This window comes from Schistocerca piceifrons, chromosome 6 (genome assembly GCF_021461385.2).
Source record: "Schistocerca piceifrons isolate TAMUIC-IGC-003096 chromosome 6, iqSchPice1.1, whole genome shotgun sequence".
Taxonomy (NCBI): Eukaryota; Metazoa; Arthropoda; class Insecta; order Orthoptera; family Acrididae; genus Schistocerca; species Schistocerca piceifrons.
Genome location: NC_060143.1, coordinates 199,170,077 through 199,190,401, shown reverse-complemented (window position 1 = coordinate 199,190,401; position 20,325 = coordinate 199,170,077). Strand labels below are relative to the sequence as shown.

General features: G+C 38.6%; 1 protein-coding gene across 6 annotated transcripts in view; it reads right to left on the bottom strand.

Annotated features, from left to right (window-relative positions):
• LOC124802933 (E3 ubiquitin-protein ligase HECTD1) overlaps positions 1–20,325 on the bottom strand; it is a 325,190-nt gene that overhangs the window by 137,925 nt on the left and 166,940 nt on the right. For all 6 annotated transcript variants that reach the window (XM_047264012.1, XM_047264018.1, XM_047264013.1 and 3 more), the window contains 2 exons: positions 19,148–19,400; positions 9,695–9,929 (listed from right to left, as the gene is read on the bottom strand). In XM_047264012.1, the coding sequence (XP_047119968.1) occupies positions 9,695–9,929; positions 19,148–19,400 (488 nt within the window). The remainder of the gene's footprint in view (positions 1–9,694; positions 9,930–19,147; positions 19,401–20,325) is intronic.

Here is a 20,325-nt window from a genome sequence, read left to right as displayed (position 1 = left end):
GCATTTAGTGCGTTATGGATGAAAGCTTTGTGCAAAACCCAACCTGGTTCTTTATCTTTCATGGACAATATTCTACTACTGCAGGGCAGTAAAAGTCACTATGGAATATCTTCCTCCTAAAAACTTATATTAATTATAAGCACTGTGACAAAGGCCAAGAAGTCTAAGAACAACATACTTCAATGAACAAACACTTGGACAACCTGAGTGACAGACACTTCTATAATTCACTACAGTACAAGCCTAACAAGCGTGTCGAAATTTAACAAGGACTGTTTGTGTGTATGTAATATATTAAAAGTGGCTGTGTAGAAATAATTCTGGTCTTCCACATTTATCAACACTGTTAAGAAAGTTGAATGTGTTTTTGTTTGTTCCTGAAGCTACAGTGATCCGAACATTCAACTCTGTATAAAAATCTCCAAAATGACATAACAACTGAACAAAGCATTTTTAATACACTTACTCAGTCGCAGCTATTATACACAAAGACTGACTGTAACAGTGGATACGGTAAAAATAATTCCTTCATCTAGCAAATAAGCAACTGAGAAAGGAAGTCGCAAGGACACAGCACTTTTTAAATATGTCTGGTTTCCAGTCCAAGAAAATACAGGGAGACCAAACATTGGGATGGTTAACAGTACAAGTCCAACAACGTAAGACAGAGAAATCATTTTTTTCTATACAAAATAAAATATTTATTACTGAAGTTGATGGCTATTTTTGAAACACCCTGGATATAACTGGAATGTGTGAATGCTTGGAAGAAAAAGATAAATAGCAGAGGACTTCTAGAAGTGAATTCACATATGCATGAAGAAAGAGAATCTTAACAATCCTAGAATGCAGGATAGGCAGACGGTTTTATTAAGTGTATGTGATAAATGGCATAGCACAGGCCTAGACACTACGGTCTCCGCTTTTTAGCCAACAGGAATGGATCATTACATTCCAAATAACTTGCACACAAACTGAGAACCCAGAGAGGATCGACACTATCTACCATCCGCAAATGTCTTAGCTGTTGACCAACAATTGGTGATTTTAAATCCATGAAAGGTATGTCCAGAATGAGCAGAAGGTTCTGTAGGTGAAGGCTGCAAACATTACGAACTGTAGTGTCTCACATCTGACAGCTCAACTATATTTTAGGCTTTAAAGAATGTGATCTGCCTCTAGTGGAGGACCATGCAAGCTTATGCCATGCATCACAGAGCATTGCAAAGTTCTATTGGGCAGAATACTATCCAAAGATTATACAGAAAATAAGCTATGTTAAGCTACAAAGAAAATACTGACTAGAATTGTTAAAATACAATCATCAGAAAAATCTTAAACCTTTTTATTTCTTCCCTGCAAAGTCACCATTCAGATTCAAGCATTTATCATCTCTCTTAATGAGTTGCTAAGTTCCTGCTGCCTAAGATTGAAACCAATACGTGACAGCGTGTTGAAGTTCACCCAAGGCCAAGTGTTGGGAGGCAGGCCACTGTTATGCATGTGAAGAAGTGGAAACTAAGTCTGTATTTTAGGGTGGATGTTCAAAAATCCACCATGTCTCGATATAAAACAATTTATTTACACCACATACATTCCATAAGCAGTACAAATTTCTTTAAGTTTTTTTTCCTCTAAAAACTGCATTACAGAACAAATTTCAAATTTGGTGGGATTTTCAGTTGTAATGTTCATACTGAAAGGCTACAGCAAGGGAACACGCAGTAATATGGCTTAATTGCGACTGCAGCTCTAAGCACAGTGATCTATCAGTGCATAGACCCTTCTATTCCTCTCACTACTACCCGTGTTAGACGAAAATGGAGGTTGTTTTGGAGATAGACTTAGCAGCACAGGACAAGAGGACTCAAAGTGCCTGGAAATAAAATTTCCATAACAGAGTTTACGAGAAATTATTTCCAAAAAGAAGTACACCTCTAACTCCACCCCCCCCCCCCCCCAAAGAAAAAACCAAGAGCAAGTGATACTTTGATACTTACAAAACAACTCAAGTTTTTCAGTATAAACCAGGAAAAAAAAGAAAGTAGCCCTTTCAACAGAAAGAGAGACAACATTGTGTAGACAATTATGAAACTAATGCTCGCTGTTCATTTTGTTTCCAGAAGTGAATCTATAATTAATTTGCACCACAGCAAAGTCTGTCAAAGGTGCAGACGTTGTGGATATCCACTAGGAAACTGATGACGTGGATTCGCTGGCAAGGAAGTTTGTCCGGCAATGCACTGCAAGATTTTCTGACAAGGCTTTGTGCTACTATGTGAAACTGACCAACTGGCTTGTCCTTCTTGCTCCCCTGGTTAAAGTCCAGTCTGAGGGGACAGTATTTTGTACTGTTAAAATGTACAGAGCAGCATCATTAGGATTTTGAAAGGTTCTTCACTTCAAGGTTTGCATACCAGTTACAGCACGGATGGAACTGCTGCGAATGACATATTGATGCTCAAATTTGTTTTATCTAGTTTTAAAGAACATCCATTATCTGTAAATATAACTTCAACCCAATGAATCATTATTCTACAAACATTTCCCATATCTTCAGGGTGCACCAGAGACAACTCTTGGGCCTAATTCACACACAGATGGCATGGCATAGTGTGGATGCACCACTTCATGGTCTGCACCACACCCTATTGCACGTTGTGGAGATGACCAAGTGGTGCACTGCTGTTTTCGTCACTCTGAAGTCATCTGATATGCCTTCAAACTTTCAATGTGCTGTCTTTCACTCAAACTAAAATTGAGCAAGTGGGACTCACCTTCACCTGATTTCAAGAAACTTGTTTTGTTCAGTGTCAAAAGGTGGAAAGCGCAACAGGGTAGGAATCTCTTAAGCATTCTCAGTTCAAATATATGGTGAATGATGGTATCCTTTAGGGAAATGGCAGCAAGGAATAGGAAAGACATCAGGTGCACTAATTGTGTAAGCCTGGAGTCTTCATACAATATGTTTAAGAGACTAATCTGGTAACCATTGAAGGAACAGGCTGCATCCGACTGCAGATTATGGCGAACATTGAAACAAATTGTTCCTATCGTCTGGCCTTTAAGATCATAATTGGATCATTCCAGTGATTGGCAGCGAAGGCTGGTAAGACCAGCTTTGTGCAAGCAGTTTCAACAAAGCTCATAATTTGTAGCATTGTCTCCAGAACTGATTGTGGCCACTTCGTTCTGCGTCGAGTGGAATGCCTGAATCAAATGTTCTGCGAACCTTTTAGGGGGACCCAACAGTTTTCAACCCTTATGAGTAGTGTATTACATATCAGAGGCTGCTAGATAGCTGACGGTGTGTGGGATTCACACATGGGTTTTTTAGATTACACGACACACTATCCAGTCCATATAACGATAGCTGTAGGGAACCCAGAAGCATCAGTGTAAGATGCCTCCAACAGATGAAAGTATTGAAATCCTGGTGGTTAACTGCTAAAGCACTAGCAACGAAGTGCCAAGAGTTTGAGATGCTCCTGAAAAACAATGATGCTCACAAAATACTATGTACAGAAAGCTGACTAAAACCTGAAATTGATAGCAGTGACATTTTTGACAAAATTTAAGTGTATGTCGAAATGTTAGGCTAATAGGAAATCGAAGTGATGTATTTGTCCCAGTAGACAAGAAACTCGAATCCACCAAGATAGAAATTGAAGCTGCATGTGAGATTGTTTGGGCAAAACTAAATATCAGGGTTGGGCACAAAACAGTACCTAACCGAACACTTTAGAGAAAACCTCAGTTCACTTGTACGTAACTTCCCCAGTTGTACTGTAATCATTGGTGGAGACTTTAATTATCCAAAAATTTTGTTAGTGCTGGGCAGAATAAGACATCCTGTGAAACATTACTGAAGGTCTTATCTGAAAACTATCTAGAACAGATAATTCGAAACTAAAAAGACTAAAGTCATCAGTATTATTGTCAGTGGTGTTGAGAAACTGAACAATGCTCCAGTGCCCACAGGAGTTCCCATCAGATTCTACATGGTATTTGTGAATGAGGTAGATTTTCTTTTAAGTATAATCTATTGTAGATCTCCTTAACAAAAACCATGCCCAGCAGATGGAAGAAAGCACAAGTCACACTTGTCTGGAAGAAGGGTAGTAGAAGTGATCCATAAAACTACCATCCAATATCCTTGACACTGATTTGTTGTAGAATCTTACAACATATTCTGAGCTGAAACTTACAGTATCTTGAACAGAATAACCTCCTCCATTCCAAAAACAATGATCATGTAGAACCCAACTTGCACTTTTCTCACATGACAAACTAAAAGCTTTGCCTCAAGGCAGTTAGGTAGATGCAGTATTTCTCGATTTCCATAGGACATTTGACTTAGCACCACATCTATGCTTATTGTCAAAAGTTCAACAATATGGGGTATCAAGTGAAATTTGAGACTGGATGGAGGATTTTTAGGTAGGAAGGATACAGCATGTTATCTTGGGTAAAGGGTCAAGGTCAGATGTGGAAATAACTTCAGGTGTGCCCCAGGGACCCTTGCTATTCATGTTGTATATTAATGACCTTGCAGACAATATTAAAATAAGGCTTTTTGTAGATGATACAGTTATCTATAATGAAAGAAGCTGCATGAATATTCCATCAAACCTTGATAAAATTTCAAAGTGGTGCAATGATTGGCAATTTACATTAAACATTCAGAAATGTAAAATTGTACACTTAAAAAGAAGAAGAAGTAGTTGGAATCGGCCACCTCATAGAAGTTCTGGGTGTATCACTTTGCAAGGATATCAAATGGAATGATAACATAGGCTCAGTTGTGGGTTAAGCAGATGGTAGAAATCAGTTTATTGGTAGAATAATGGGGAAGTGTAGTCTGTCTAGAAAGGAGACAGAGGGCCGTCCATTACTTACATGAGGCAATTTTGGAATTTTTTCACTCCCTTCTGCCTCCTTGGTGAGATGTCTGTGAGGTTTGGCTCAACCTCCTCCACCTCTCCCTAATCTCATGCGAGATCTTTCAAAATGTGTATTTATTTCATAAAAACATTAATCTTTGCTTGATTGCATTATATATAAGCATTTAACGCAGAATGGAAGTCTACAATTACAGTGAGGAAATCGAACAATGAAATGCGTAAACAAAAGGAACTACTAAAATCTGTGAAAAATATTCATTCTAATTCAGTTCACTTGCGTGGTCTCAAATGTGACTACTGGAATCAACACATCCATGTGATTTTTAGTAAAATTTTTTACAGGTGTAAACACAGTAGGTTGGGACCTGCCCATGTGTCGCTGCCACCCGGCTTGTATACTGCAGCATTCTTCGAGTCTGTGTGTGTGTGTGTGTGTGTGTGTGTGTGTGTGTGTGTGTGTGTGTGTGTGTCTCTGGTGGCAGCTAAACAATAGAAGCCCTACTGTGCTACTTTGTGGCATTTGTGTAACAGCGAGAAATAATATTGTGTAGGCTTTAGCCATATTTTAGTGGAGAAACATGTATTACTTAATTTAACCCAGTTTTCTCAGGATTTTACACTGATTCCTGTGTGTGTGTGTGTGTGTGTGTGTGTGTGTGTGTGTAGAGAGCGCAGGAGGGTGGGGGGGGGGGTCAGTGTGACACTGCTGAAACCCCCCCTCCCTCTTCAACATCTTGTCCCAGATCAATTCACCCGGTCCTCCTCAACACAACAAGCCACCTCCAGAGTGGCTGCATCAGTACATCTGCCCATATTAAACCTACTACCAGTCACCAGGAATACCTCCATTTTGACAGCTGCCGCCCATTCCATATCAAGAAGTCCCTTCCGTACAGCCTAGCTATCCACAGTTGTCTCATCTGCAGTACGGAGCAGTCCTCCTCCAAATATACCAAGGGTCTCTCCGAGGTCTTCACAGACTGAAATTTTCCACTTGACCTTGTACACAAACTAATATCCTAAGCCTTGTCTCCCCAGTCACCGAGCACCTCTAACACACCCACCATTTGGCCACGAAGAAGCACTCCCCTCACCCCTCCCGCAGTGGTATTCCACTACCCGCTGAAACTACACAATAGCCTCATAATTCTCCATTCCACCCCTGCCCCAGCCCCTTGTCTCACAGCTCATATCCCTACAATAGACCTGAAGGCAAGACCTGTCCAATACATCCTCCCATGACCACCTACTCCAGACCAGTCACAGGAAAGGCTACCTGTGAAAGCAGTCATCTGATCTACAAACTAAGCTGCAACTGCTTTGCTGTGTTCTTCGTGTGCCTGAAGACTAACACGCTGTCTTCTCCATCAATGGCCACTGACAAATTGTGGCCAACAGACAGCTAGACCACCCAGTTGCTGAACATGCTGCCCAACACAACATGCTTCAGTTTAATTACTGCTTCACAGCCTGCACCATCTGGATCCTTCCTACCAACATCACATTTTCTAAATAGTGTAGATAGGAACTCTCCAACCCCCCCACCAACCCTTCCCACATAATGCTATGGCACCACCTTATCCCCCCCACTGGATTTCTGTTCCCACCAGGAAGTTACAAGTCAGTCCAGCCGCAGAGGTCAAAGAAAGTCATAACGTGTATATGAGTTCATGCTGCACACACGCACACATTTTCTGCTTCAGAAGGTCTTTTGGCTGAAAGCTACAGTGTATAGCAGTCTTTTAATTGTGCCTGTCTGCGACTCAGTGTCTCCTACATATTTTGAATAGCAATCTATCCTTTTCATAATACTGCCATTATTCCATCCTGGACTTTCCACTGTTTGAGGAGTGCATTTCATTTATCTCGTATATCTTGTACCTCAGATGGAACAGTTTTGTTATGATTGATTCTCTCATACATTTAAATAAGTCTGACTAGAGATGAATGTAGAAGGCATGCAAGTAAAGCAATCTGCCTCTGACAAACTGAATTTGGTCACAAGAGTGTACAGCGAATGACTTTTCAGGCATCCAGAATGAAGAAGAAATTGTTTATATTTGAAACTTGTTTTATTCAACTAATGTGACAGATAAGTGTGATTAAATGAAAAGGAAAACCCTTAAATATTGTACTTCCTTTCTTGGGGCAGAGAATGAACAATGAGCAAAATTTGTTTTTCTGGCCAGCATACATACTGAGTTGTCACTCTAGCCAGTTGATATTGTCTAGAACAAACTCCTCTATAGTGGATGAGGGAAAATAGTTTCTAAGAGCTGCAGCAAAACTTTGTGCAGAATTCTCCTCCTCCTCCTCCTCCTCCTCATAATCATCCCAGCCACCTTCATCCAGTTCTGCTTGGTTCTTTAGAAAAGCATCGCAAAGTCATTTATATCTACATGATGTACGATAGTCAGAACACCGTCTTTACAACAAAGTCCTGAAATGTCACACCTGTTGGAATATCTTTGACACTATTCAGGGAAATCATGATCATCTCCTTCTACAGCAACTGATACTGACCCACAGCCAGTACAATTCAACACTAGTAGGTTACAGCATTCCAGGCGGAAACTACGCGTAGCCTGTAAAATATTCATACTCATTATATCCTGTCGTTCTAGGAATGAAATATACCTCTGGAAAACAGCCATTCAATATATAAGCTACCATACAACAAATTCGGCTGAAGTCCAGAGGCTGCAAGCGAAATTTTTAATAAAAAGAAAAAGACAAAGCTTCAATTCCAGAAAGCTTTCTCAGTCCTTATCTCATAATAAATTCTGATCTATGGGAATGGATCCACTACTAATTTTGCAGTACACACTGAACTAAGACGAAGGTACCAAATTGTATTTCTTTGCCTTGTAGAAGAGTGTAACATTTCAATTGCCTTCAATATCTCAAATAAATGTCAGCTTCTGCTGAATGTTCAGCTTCCTTCTTTTGCTGCCCAAAAACTTTCACAGTGTAGACCTCAATCACATGACTTACATGCAGAATTCAGCACTTGTTTGAAATTATCTACCAGACCCTATGACCCACTACTGGCAATAAAAATCGATTTAGAATGACTAATCCAATAACCAATTTAACGTGACTTGTTCAAAAATGTTTGGAACTGGGATTCAGTCTCCAATACGTTTAAACATTTTATTATTTAAAACCAGACTTTTCTTAAAGCATAGTTCCTCTATACCAAATTTCAATAGCATAACTCTAATGGAAAATTCAATAGGGCATACAGGAATATTCGTTAAAAGCAGAAATTTCTTAACAGTGCCTTCATTAATACGGGATTTTACTATAGTAGATAAAAATTAACAAGATATATTAGCAAAGGTAATGAGTAACCTTTTCACCAACAAGATGAAACTGATTTTTTGATAATAAGCAGGTTAATCAAATATAAACTGGAATTTTTTTATATACAGGTTTATTTAACCTACAGAAAAATTCACACCCACAAACTTATTTTTCTATATAGTCAGTTGCAGTTTCTTGATCCTGCGTTTGTAAAATGAACATCGCTGTGTCAACAGCCAGCTGCATACAAACACTTCAAAAGCGCCATAGCCATCAAATCTGTGTATTTCGACAGCCTCCTTTAGTGATCCAAATAAATGAAAATCGCAGGGCGATAACTCCACTCCTTAGAGAGAATGTTCTAGTATAGTCTAGGATAATTCCTGAATTTTTTGTTGAGTTTGGGCAGCTGCCTGGGTTAGACCACTGTCACGAAGCATGATGATATCCCAGATCATAAATAAGCACCTTTTCTGATGATACACACATTTTGTGTGGTTCAAAAGTTGGCAACAGTATGCAAAGTTCACAAAACAATGTACATGGAGAAAATCAATGAGAAGAACTCCTTTAAGATCAAGAAACACTGTTGCAAGAACCTTCCACATGGAGAGTTTTTTTGCTTTGATGAGTACTGATTCATCATTTTTGTACATTCCATGCTGCTTTTTTTCCGATTCTGTGTTTAAGTGCATGTATGTTTCACCGCAGGCCACCGTCTGGTGCAAAAAAAGTTCCCTTTCAGTTCTGTAGTGTGTTAGTACCAGTTTCCTCAAGACAATGAAATTTGTGCTCTGTGGTGAGAAGATGGGGCACCCACCTTGGGACACTTTCCAATCTCCAACATTGTCAGTACTGATCGCCTGAGAGTACTACCATAGATTATGTCAACCCCAGTATCAATTTCAGCAACTGTTATTCGGTGATCATCTTGAATAAGCTGGCTAACAATGCAAATATTCTCCTCAGCCATGCTGGTCCTCAAGCGATGCTAGTGAGCTGCACTCTCAAGTGTGTCTCATGCTCATAAAAACTGTTTGTGCCAAGCATACACTTTAGTCTCTCTCGTGGCATTGGCCACAAACTGTGCCAGAAGTCTTAAAAATTTCAGATGGTTTTCTGCCCTCTCTTGTGAGAGACTTTATTATAAAGTGTTGCGCAACAGGTGGCAGTACCTCTTGCTTTGACATTTTGTTTCTGACTAAAGAAACAGTATGTCAACGCTCCAGCTGTGGAGAACAATCAATCATCGGAAATGACAGCAACAATTACACCACTCTCCATTTACAAAAAAATTTGCAAAACAAAAAATCTGGTTTATATTTAATTTACCCTTGTCTAACATGGCCACTGCAAATCTATTATGTTATTGCTATATACGGAGTCAAGCAATTAAAATGAGAACAATGTGTAATAAGGGATTCTATTTTATGTTCTAATTATGAAGGGGATACAAAATATTGACACAAAGTGCTAGTTCTCACCAAGGTCATCGCAGACGCCTGTTACTGTCCCGTACAGTTCCAGCCCTGACAGACTGAGGTAATGTGTTTGACCAGAAGCGTTCTTCCCAGCCTGTTGCAGCCTTACATGGCGCCATCCTTGAGTTTCTTCAGCTGGTGGTTCCAAAGGCCATGAAGCTGTACTGCCTGGTTCATTCAGGCTGCCATCATCCACATGAGTATAAAGTGTAGTCCAATTTACACCATCTTTTGACACCTGGATAGAGGAATTAGAACAGAAAATTCAAGTGCTGATACAAATTTGTGCAACATTCGAGTGTCATTATGCTACATTCGAGTGTCATTATGCTATAAATTAAACACTTAAACACAGTCTGGTGTTTGAGTTGCTATTTCCTAATTAAAATTGCAGAATTACTTTCAGTAATTTTTGCATGGGGGGGTAGTACATTAAAACAAAAAGTAGTGGGGGAGGGGGAAAACGGAGGAAGAAGAAGAAGAAGAAGAAGAAGAAGAAGAAGACCTGGATCACAGAACAGTCTCTATAATCAACAATTAATGTAGTGAACAATAGGTATGATAGAAAATGAAAGTACATGTCGATGAACGCACTACAACTGGGAAGATGAGACTGGATTTGCTAGAACAATTATGTTTAGTATCATTCACAATAATAATAATAAGAATAAGAATAAGAATAAGAAGAAGAAGAAAAAGAAGAAGATTAGCCAACTTCCACACTAAGAATAATAGCGAAATCTGGGGGAATAAAAATCAGTGGCTCTTCATGTGTCCATGCGACTGGGGAGGGAATACTGTCTACGGAGAAAGTTCCTTCCTTTTATATTTTCATGATAGAGATTGATACATAAGAAATAAATTAATTGTAGATAAGTAGACTGTTTGTGCAAGTACATTACATAAGCATCTAGCATTTACCCGAGTATAAGACGACCACCCCCGTATTCTGTCTAATCAAAATTACAAACTTTTATTGAGAAAGTATCAGCCTAAAAAATTAGCATTACACCTATTCTAAACTTATTCCATTTATTGTCTTACGTTTTGATAATTCAAGGAGAAGTAAAATAAACAAAAAGAAATTGTTTGCATTAATTTTTATCTTTACTGCCTTTTTTGTTAAGCTTCTCATCTGTGGAACAACTATTTTGAATCAGGATGATGATGATCACAAATATTTAGCTGTTGAACATTAAAGAGGATTTCCATCTATACAGACATGAGAATGTTACAATGTCTTTCGATACAAAAGCATATCACCTGCCCACCACTCTCTTATTGCCTGTGCAGAACCAGCAGCTAACACACCACCTATCATTCCCATCATACTTCAAGGAGAGCATCAATGACATTGCTGCATGAAACATGGAAGTACGCCAGTGGCCCCAATCCAGACTTTTAGCATCTCCTGCAAAAATGTATGCCATTGTTAAGTATCTGTCCAATTTTGAAATCGATTCGATTCAGAGTACAAATGGATTGAGGCGAACTGCAGTTTAAACATGGTAGACATTTTCGTAAGGCCAAAGTACGCACTGTATGTTTCCATGATAGTAGCAAGATGAAATCTGCTGCCTGCCCACCACTCCCCTCCCCACACTTATTACAGTTCTCTGTCAATCTGGTGTGTGTTCCTCCTCCAAACCTTATGTAGGGCTGTGCTTGGGCAGCAGTGAAACACGGACAGCAATATCTTCTAGGGTGCATATCATATGTAACAACATTAACTAACACATAAATAAAAAATCACAATCATGATTCAGTCCAATTCTTCAACATTCACTCATCAGTCCAATTCTTCAACATTCACTCATCAGTCCAATTCTTCAACATTCACTCATCAGTCCAATTCTTCAACATTCACTCATCAGTCCAATTCTTCAACATTCACTCATCAGTCCAATTCTTCAACATTCACTCATCAGTCCAATTCTTCAACATTCACTCATCAGTCCAATTCTTCAACATTCACTCATCAGTCCAATTCTTGAACTTTTGCTCGTCCCGCAATCTAGATATTTCTGTTGGTACTGTCTCTACAAATTTAATCTGGATTAACTTTTTTCCTAGTTTCATCTGAATGTCCCCATCTTGTTCTGAAGCTGATTAAAAACTGGTAACATTTTTCATCAATATTCTAATATGTGAACAGTGATCGAATATCTCATAAATCATTAGTTTCTCACAACCAAACAAAATATTGATTGGGTTCAGAATCAAGTCACGGTTTTTGTAGGATAGGATTTTCACCTTTGAATGTTACCTTTACTTAAAAAGCAGCACAAATGTATGTGTATGGTATCCACACATGTATGAGAACCTTTATTGCAAACCCATTCAAACAATAGAAGTCTGTAAGTTGACAGAATTTAATGCTACTTCCTCCTGTGTTTCACATAATTGTCAATGGCACTGTTGTAGCAGCTAGTTCACAGTTTCTCTCGTATTCGTTGCTGTTGAGTATAAAATGCCACCTGATTGTCTGAACAAGATCGATACTGTATAGGGCACTTCGGAATATCAAGAAATCTGGAGCTACTTGAACTAAAGTATTATTTGCTAAGACCCACTCATTGAAATTCTTCAAAATAAATTTGTACAAAACTTCATCTGTAAATTTAAGACAACCCCTATATTAATTATTATATATTAATCCATCCACTATATATATATATATAAATACAAAGATGAGGTGACTTACCGAACAAAAACGCTGGCAGGTCGATAGACCACAAACAAACACAAACATACACACAAAATTCAAGCTTTCGCAACAAATTGTTGCCTCATCAGGAAAGAGGGAAGGAGAGGGGAAGACGAAAGGAAGTGGGTTTTAAAGGAGAGGGTAAGGAGTCATTCCAATCCCGGGAGCGGAAAGACTTACCTTAGGGGGAAAAAAGGACAGGTATACACTCGCACACACGCACATATCCATCCACACATACAGACACAAGCAGACATATTTATGTCTGCTTGTGTCTGTATGTGTGGATGGATATGTGCGTGTGTGCGAGTGTATACCTGTCCTTTTTTCCCCCCTAAGGTAAGTCTTTCCGCTCCCGGGATTGGAATGACTCCTTACCCTCTCCCTTAAAACCCACTTCCTTTCGTCTTCCCCTCTCCTTCCCTCTTTCCTGATGAGGCAACAGTTTGTTGCGAAAGCTTGAATTTTGTGTGTATGTTTGTGTGTCTATCGACCTGCCAGCGCTTTTGTTTGGTAAGTCACCTCATCTTTGTTTTTATATATATAATCCATTCAGCATTGCAAAAAAAGCTGACCTCAATAGCAATTGTTTAACCTGCAAATATAAGATTATCCCGTCTTTTTCAAATGATGAATTTGGGAGAAAACCTCATCTCATAATAGGCTACCTTCCTGTGTTAAAAATATGATTCGAACTGTTGTTATTCGGGCCAATAACATTCAAATAGCATTTATGGTCAACATTCTCACAAAATGTTATTCTCATGTAATTAAAGCTTAAAAGTCATTAAATATCAAGATTTGGTCACGTATTCGAAAATGCTGGATTACTGGCCTGATGCTGTGGTGTGGTGATGTCACAGACTAAAGTTACAATGTTTTTATATCTTTTTTCTGCAAACAGTTTAGCTATTTAATAATGGAAAATGCAATTGCAACTTTTGAGTAACAACAGAAATGGAATTCTGAGAACGCTGATAGTGGGAAACACTGTGAAAGTTTGTGTGTTTGTGCTACACCAATTTACAGCGGCAATATGTGCAATGACGGACATTCTTTTCCCTGCTTCTTGCAACATCATTAAACTCATCTACAAAACTCACTTAAAACTGAGGAATTGTAGAACTTTTGCAAATGGGCCACTATTTAAAAACTAGACTGTTGACTATCAATATATGATATGACGCAAAGCACAATAAAATTATTCTTGGCAAACCTTAGTGCTGATTTCCTATACAGAAGACACCCAAGCAGAGGTATTGGTCTGACGAGGTGTTCAATGCCGCAACGGATAGCACATCTGACTACGGATAATGAGGTCGAATGTTCTGAAGGGTCAGTTATTTCTAGAAGTTTTACACAAAATACGAAAATAGCATTAGCAAGAACAGATCGTAGTAGATGTTTCAATGATACGAGTATGATATATGTAGCTTCACATTAATCTTACTCTGAGAAATGGACAACAGAGGATAAATACATTTCCTTTGTGAACAAACAATTCACTTTTTTTGGAAAGCATTACTTGTAGTGAGGATATCACCATACACCCACAATACAACGAGGTGTATGACAATGAGTTTTTCTATATAAAAAGATATAAAGCATGTACAACATGCAGGTAGCACAAACTTAAGGTCTGTGATGTTTGGGAGTGTAAAATAACGTCAATGCTAAAACAGACTTACTTCATCTTCACACAAGATGAAACTTTACAAGTTTAAAAAAACTGCGATCCTAGCTGAACAGTATGAAGATAAAAAATATTGTTTCTAGTAAAGTACAAAGACAAACATCAAGCACTCATGTAAATACCTCAAAGTTAAAGAACAAAAGATTGAAATAGTAAAAGAATTCAAATATCTCGGAGAATGGATTAGTTGGAATGTTGGGGAAAGCAAAGCAATGTAATCCAGAATAAGCAAACTTGAATTGGCCTTCCAACTACAAAAAAATACATACAACAAAAAATCCCTATCATGGGGGTCCAAAATTACACATTACAAGACAGTGATTAAGCCAGAAGCACTGTATGCAGTAGAAACACTAAACATGAATTTCAAAGGCCAAATGGAGAAACCTGAGCTAAAGGAAAGAAAAATTTTAAGAAAAATTGTAGGACCAAAATTTCAAGACAATAAGATTATAAACTTCAAAAATGAAACTCTCTACAAGAAAATTGAAAAACTTTCAGATATTATGCAAAAAGGAGGATAAATTTTTATGGTCATCTCTGAATCAATTCCAACAGATTAACCAAACAAATCTGACTTTTTCCATAACCGCAAAATGAAACCCAACTTGTTTAAAGAAACTGAGAAAGACCTAGTAGAATGAAAGATTTCAGAAAATTCACTTATCGATCGAACAGCTAAATTAATTACTAAAGATGAAAACCTAAAGTTCCAAGACAAATCTACACGAAAGTCAAACCCTTCATCTCGGAAGAAGAGAGGAAAAGAAGATCAGAAAGAATGAAGAAATACTGGGCCCTAAGAAAAGGACACACAAAGAAATGATTGATCCAGCATGCCCCAAAGAGGGTGAAATGAAAGAAGAAGAAGAAGTAGAAGAAGAAGAAGAAGAAGTAGAAGAAGAAAGTACAAAGTGTGTGGTCACATTAATTACAAAATATCTTTTTGAAGGTGACCTGTGTGAGTAACAACTGCAAATTTAAGTGCATGTAAACAACAAGGAAAACACAATAATATTCTGTTTCTGATCGGTCTGATGAAATTTTGTGATTGTGATTACGTTATCACATAAGACGAATGTCGAGTAGTTTTATAAATAAATCAAAATATTCTTCCAGGTTGGAGTCAAACCAGCAATTTATGGACATCATCCTGTAAAATTTGACACTCTACCATTCTCTCACATTCTCTGGAACATTCAAACTTTTTCGGGAGTTATTACAGATGTGTTTGTAAATTATGGTACTACACACCATTTGTAACCATTTTTATGCAATGTAAATTCCAAAACATGACATTACTGTGAATAGCTTTATGGCAGTAGGAGCAGCGAGATAGCCAGTGACATCACGGGCATCATATGACTGGAATGGAGTGTTTTATTGAGCTTTCGAATTATTTGACTCTCATTTTCATTTTTATAAATGCATACTGACATTCAAGAGGAAAGCATGTTAGGGGGATAAAATAATGTAATTAATCATTTAACAAAATTTCCAGGAAACAGTCAAATACCCTACTGGGTAAATATAGTATAATTTCAAATTAACTGAAAATTGATAAAAAATAAAAATCCTCTAACATCCTAACCCTACAACCTCTCTCATTAGACATCTGCAAAGGAACACCCATCTAAACAATTTTATCTCATCTTTCTCCTAGGCTTCGACTGTATCGTCCCGCCCGGAAACGAAGAACATCTCTCACCTCTCCTTCATCTCTCCCCTCCTAAAGTACATCGACATTGTAGCTTAAGACAGAATCCACTTGGACAAAAGGATTCCAGTCTGCTTTTTAATCTTGCCAGATGGAGTGAGTGCACCATAGTGAGTGCACAAGCCCCTTCTAAAGGCCAATTGGAATAATGTTTTACAATTTTCTGAGGCAGTCTTTTAATGGCTTGTTTACGCAGATAACCAGCAACCTCATTTTTGGTGGAGGTCTAAGTCCAGGAATGTGGCCGATTGGGCAGAGGGGGACTACGTGAAGTGGATGAGAGAGAAAATGTTGAGGTCGTAAAGGAATGGTGTCCTGGCCCTAGGTCCAGATCACTAATATGTTATAAATTAATATGTTATAAATTAACTTAACCAGACATAGACTTTGGGAGGCCAGGAAGGTTTCCTTTACATCACCCATAAACACACCGGCATTGGAAGGTGCCGTGTGACTGCACCTCTCATGGTTCCATCCATACTTTCAACTTCAATCCATTTCCAGCACACTAGCCATCTATAGTACCTGCCTTTTGACAGCTGCCATCTCTTCCACAGGGGGGGAAACCATCTCACTCCCATATAGCCTGGCCCCCTGTGGACAGCAGGTGGACAGCGTATCTGCACTGATAAGCACTATTCCTGAAACGCAGTCTGCAAACGTTTTCCCGTGCCTTATCCTCACGCTCTCCTAATCCTTCCACCAGTTCCAAGAACCTGCTGCAAAGGAGCACCTACTTATCACTCAATACCATGCCGGGCTGGAGCAACTGAGCAATTTGATTGTCTATCACCATGGTGCAAATAAGGGACCATCCTATCTATGATCCTTAAGTGGTATTTCACTGTTCACCCAGGCTCCACAACATCTTGCTCCATCCTTATGTCCTCTCACTCCCAACACTTTGCGCTTTGCCACAGGCATCATATCTCTAAGTAAGAGCCAAGTGCAAGACTTACCTGATTCACCTGCCCAACACAGCCTACTCTAGTCCTGGCACATGCTTATCCTATCCTATCAGAGATAGGACCCCACCAATGAAAGCAGCCATGTCAAATAGTAACTCTACTGCAATTTCTGCACAGCTTTTTATGTGGCCTTGACAATCAGCCAACTGCTCACCCAAATGAATGTCAACTGCCATTCTGCAGCCAAGAGCAGACCTGACCACCTAGTGGCGGAACACACCGCTCAGCACAATAGACTATATCCATGGCTGGTTCATAGAGTGTCATTTGGATCCTTCCCCCAGACCAGCTTTTCTGAACTACGCAAATAGGAACTATCCTCCAAGCACATCCTTCATTCCCATAATCCTCCTAGCCTCAATCTCAATGAATCTGTTGCACCCTCACCCTACACTTAAAATGTGGGTGCACGGGTGCTCTATCTAACTGACACACACCCCTCCCCTCCAATCTACCAACTGAACTCCAGTCCCGGCAACGAAACCAAGCAAAGTTTTCATTCTTTTTTGTGTTCCTGATGACAACTCAATGCTTCTAGTACTCATTGCTTATGTTTATATTATTTAAATAATAAAAAATCATTTACGCAATGGCCACCATTTTTCCCTAAGGCTGTATGCTTTAAGTTTCTGTAAGTTTTGAGGAATAGTCAAAAATTATAATTTTATCTTCTCCATAGAAACGGATAACAGGAAAGGCAAAAATGAAAGATGAACTAGTTAACGAGTGGACAGATGTGCAAAAATTAATTGCATCACATTGCAAAATTAGAAAGACAGTATTATATCTAAACTAGGATGCACAAGGTATAGTTTTAAGGGATCACATACCACAAATTTCTACAACACAAACTGAATGAGAAAATATACTGTGAGCATGACCACTACGCAAGAAAAAACAGAGGAAGCTTAACTCCAGAACATAATTCAATTACATATGAAGATTGAACACAAGGTTGAGACAAAAAGAAATACAGCCATTTGTCCAATAACTATCTGACCACAATGTAAGTAAATGAATGTGCCTTGAAATCTACATACAAAGTCCTACCATGAAGGCAAGCACGCAAGGTATTTTACTGTATCGTAGTTTTTGTCCTGTTGTCTACAAAACGTCATTTGCATAAGACAATGGCGAAGTCAAGTTTTAAGTACACTTCTGTAAGTAATTTCTAGGCATACTTGTTTAATTTTACAATAATATACTTTATACACTAAGTAGTATATATAACACACCTCATAAATTTAAATATCCTTTAATGGAGTAAAAGCACTGATGCGGTAAATAAGACTTTAGAGATTTTCCAAAGGTTTTGACCTCAGTAATAGCTCTTATGTTTTCAGTAAGGTTTTTTTATGAAGTTTCAACACCCACGTGGAATGAACCTTTTGGCACAGAGGTGTGTTGATTTGGGTTCTAAATAAATTTTTGCATTATCTAGTAAACCGATCATGTACATCACAGTTTTTTTGCAGACTGCATCCTTACCTATTACATTTATTTTAAAGAATATAAGAGTATTCAAAAGGCATACACATGCTAATGGAGGAATACCAGATATCTCAAACAGAGGTTTGCAAGAGTCTCTAGTTTTGCATCTAAACAAGATTCTAATGGCACTTTTTTGTAATTTGAGAGTGCTAATAGCTGTCAAAGTTTCCCCAGAAAGTGACTCCATATATAAAGTGAGAATGGAAGTAGGTATGGTATGCATTCGTTACTATTTTCTCATTACAGCACGATTTTATAGAGCAAAGAATGTAACATGACTTGCTAAGGTCCACATTAAGATATTCAATATGCTTATTCCATTTTACATTGTTCTGCAGTTGAAGACCTAAGAATTTGGTTTCAGTAATATTACCAACTAGTCTGTCGTTGATTGAAACCAATGGGGTAAACATGTCCTTGCTTGGAGCTTTGTTGAATTTTAGTGCAAACACTTCTTCCCCCATTTACATTTTATTAAAACCTTTCAAAAATTTGATTTCTTGAAATTATGTGGAAAAAGAAATGATTTGGTTTAATAGCAAATTGTGACTCTGTAATAATTCATAATACTCAATAAGCATGTAGCACGCACACACACACACACACACACACACACACACACACACACACACACACACACACACACATATTCACACATTCCAATATACAAAATTATTTTCAGCACTGTCACCTTCAGCAACTTTTGTGTCTATTTTTGTTTAACATATATTCACTGTCTTGAGATAATCACCCACAGTTTAAAAATACGAATGCTACATCCTCGCTCAGCCCCAACCTCCAAGCTTATATTACACTTAATGTGGAACTGTTTCTTAAAAATAACACAAAAAATGACTCCCTAGACTGTTCCCAGTCTTACCTGAAACAGCCAGTTCCGAAGAGCAGATCTCCCATAACCACGAGCATGGCGCAACGTGTAACTGGTAGGAATAAGCCAGAGGCCAAGGTCAACAGCAAACCAAGCACGCTTATCATCATTTGTATGGCAGTTTAGGGCAGAGGTGTCACGGCTCAGTATATCCTCTAGACGTCCATACGGCAGGTTACGGCCATCTGATGAAGTCACAGTTACAAGTCCAAACTGTGCTGGGTTAACCCATTCTGGACTTGTCCTGTAAATATTCACGTGATTATTGTGTGCCGAGGTTGTCAAAAACAAGATAAAGTTATAATTTCAGTATCTGTTCTCCCAACAAATTTCAAAAGCTCACTGAGCACAACATAATAGCAAATATATATCCAAAATAATGAAGACAGGCTGCAGATATTGAGGACATCACCTTAATGTGAGGATGGCAAAAATTTATTAAATTCATCAAAATTAAAAAACAAAGATACTTTCGTGTTACTACCACGAGGTTCTCAAAGGTATCCGCTCTTAACTGAGACATGAATTATGTTCTTCATAATGACACTGCAATACCTGTATTTTGTAACATGTCAGTGATTTATTTTTTTCCATATAGTTTGTGAAAGTCTCCTACCTGTTACAAAATAAATTACAGTGTTTTAAGTCTGGTGCTCCCTTTCTCCTCCTCTCCAATTTTTGTGCAACAGGCTACAATTAAATTTAAACACAGTAAGGAATCTTAAGCTATATGCTTTTCCCATAGCCCCTCCCTTGCAACTCCCCCCCCCCCCCCCCCCACCCCCTCCACCACCACCAGTGCAGCTTGAAAGGCAGAGCTGCTTCTCAGAATACCCAGAATGCGCGCGCACACACACACACACACACACACACACACACACACAAAGTAGATGTGATGCTAAACTCTACGAGCACTCAGAATCCGATACAGCATTTAGTCTTTGTGTAAGTGCCTGTAGTAACACACTGTGTTGAGATGATGATGACAGCTGGTAACATGAAAATTGGTGTTGGTATGTTGGACTCAAGCAGCCATCTCCTTTATCTATGACCTGCAGAATCCAGAAGAAACAGTTCTCCATTTTTCTTCTCTTTCACAGTGGTGTGTGTTTAGATGTTCTAAGAATGTGGCCTCATGTTTTTGTACTGTATCTCCAGAAACAGGTGAA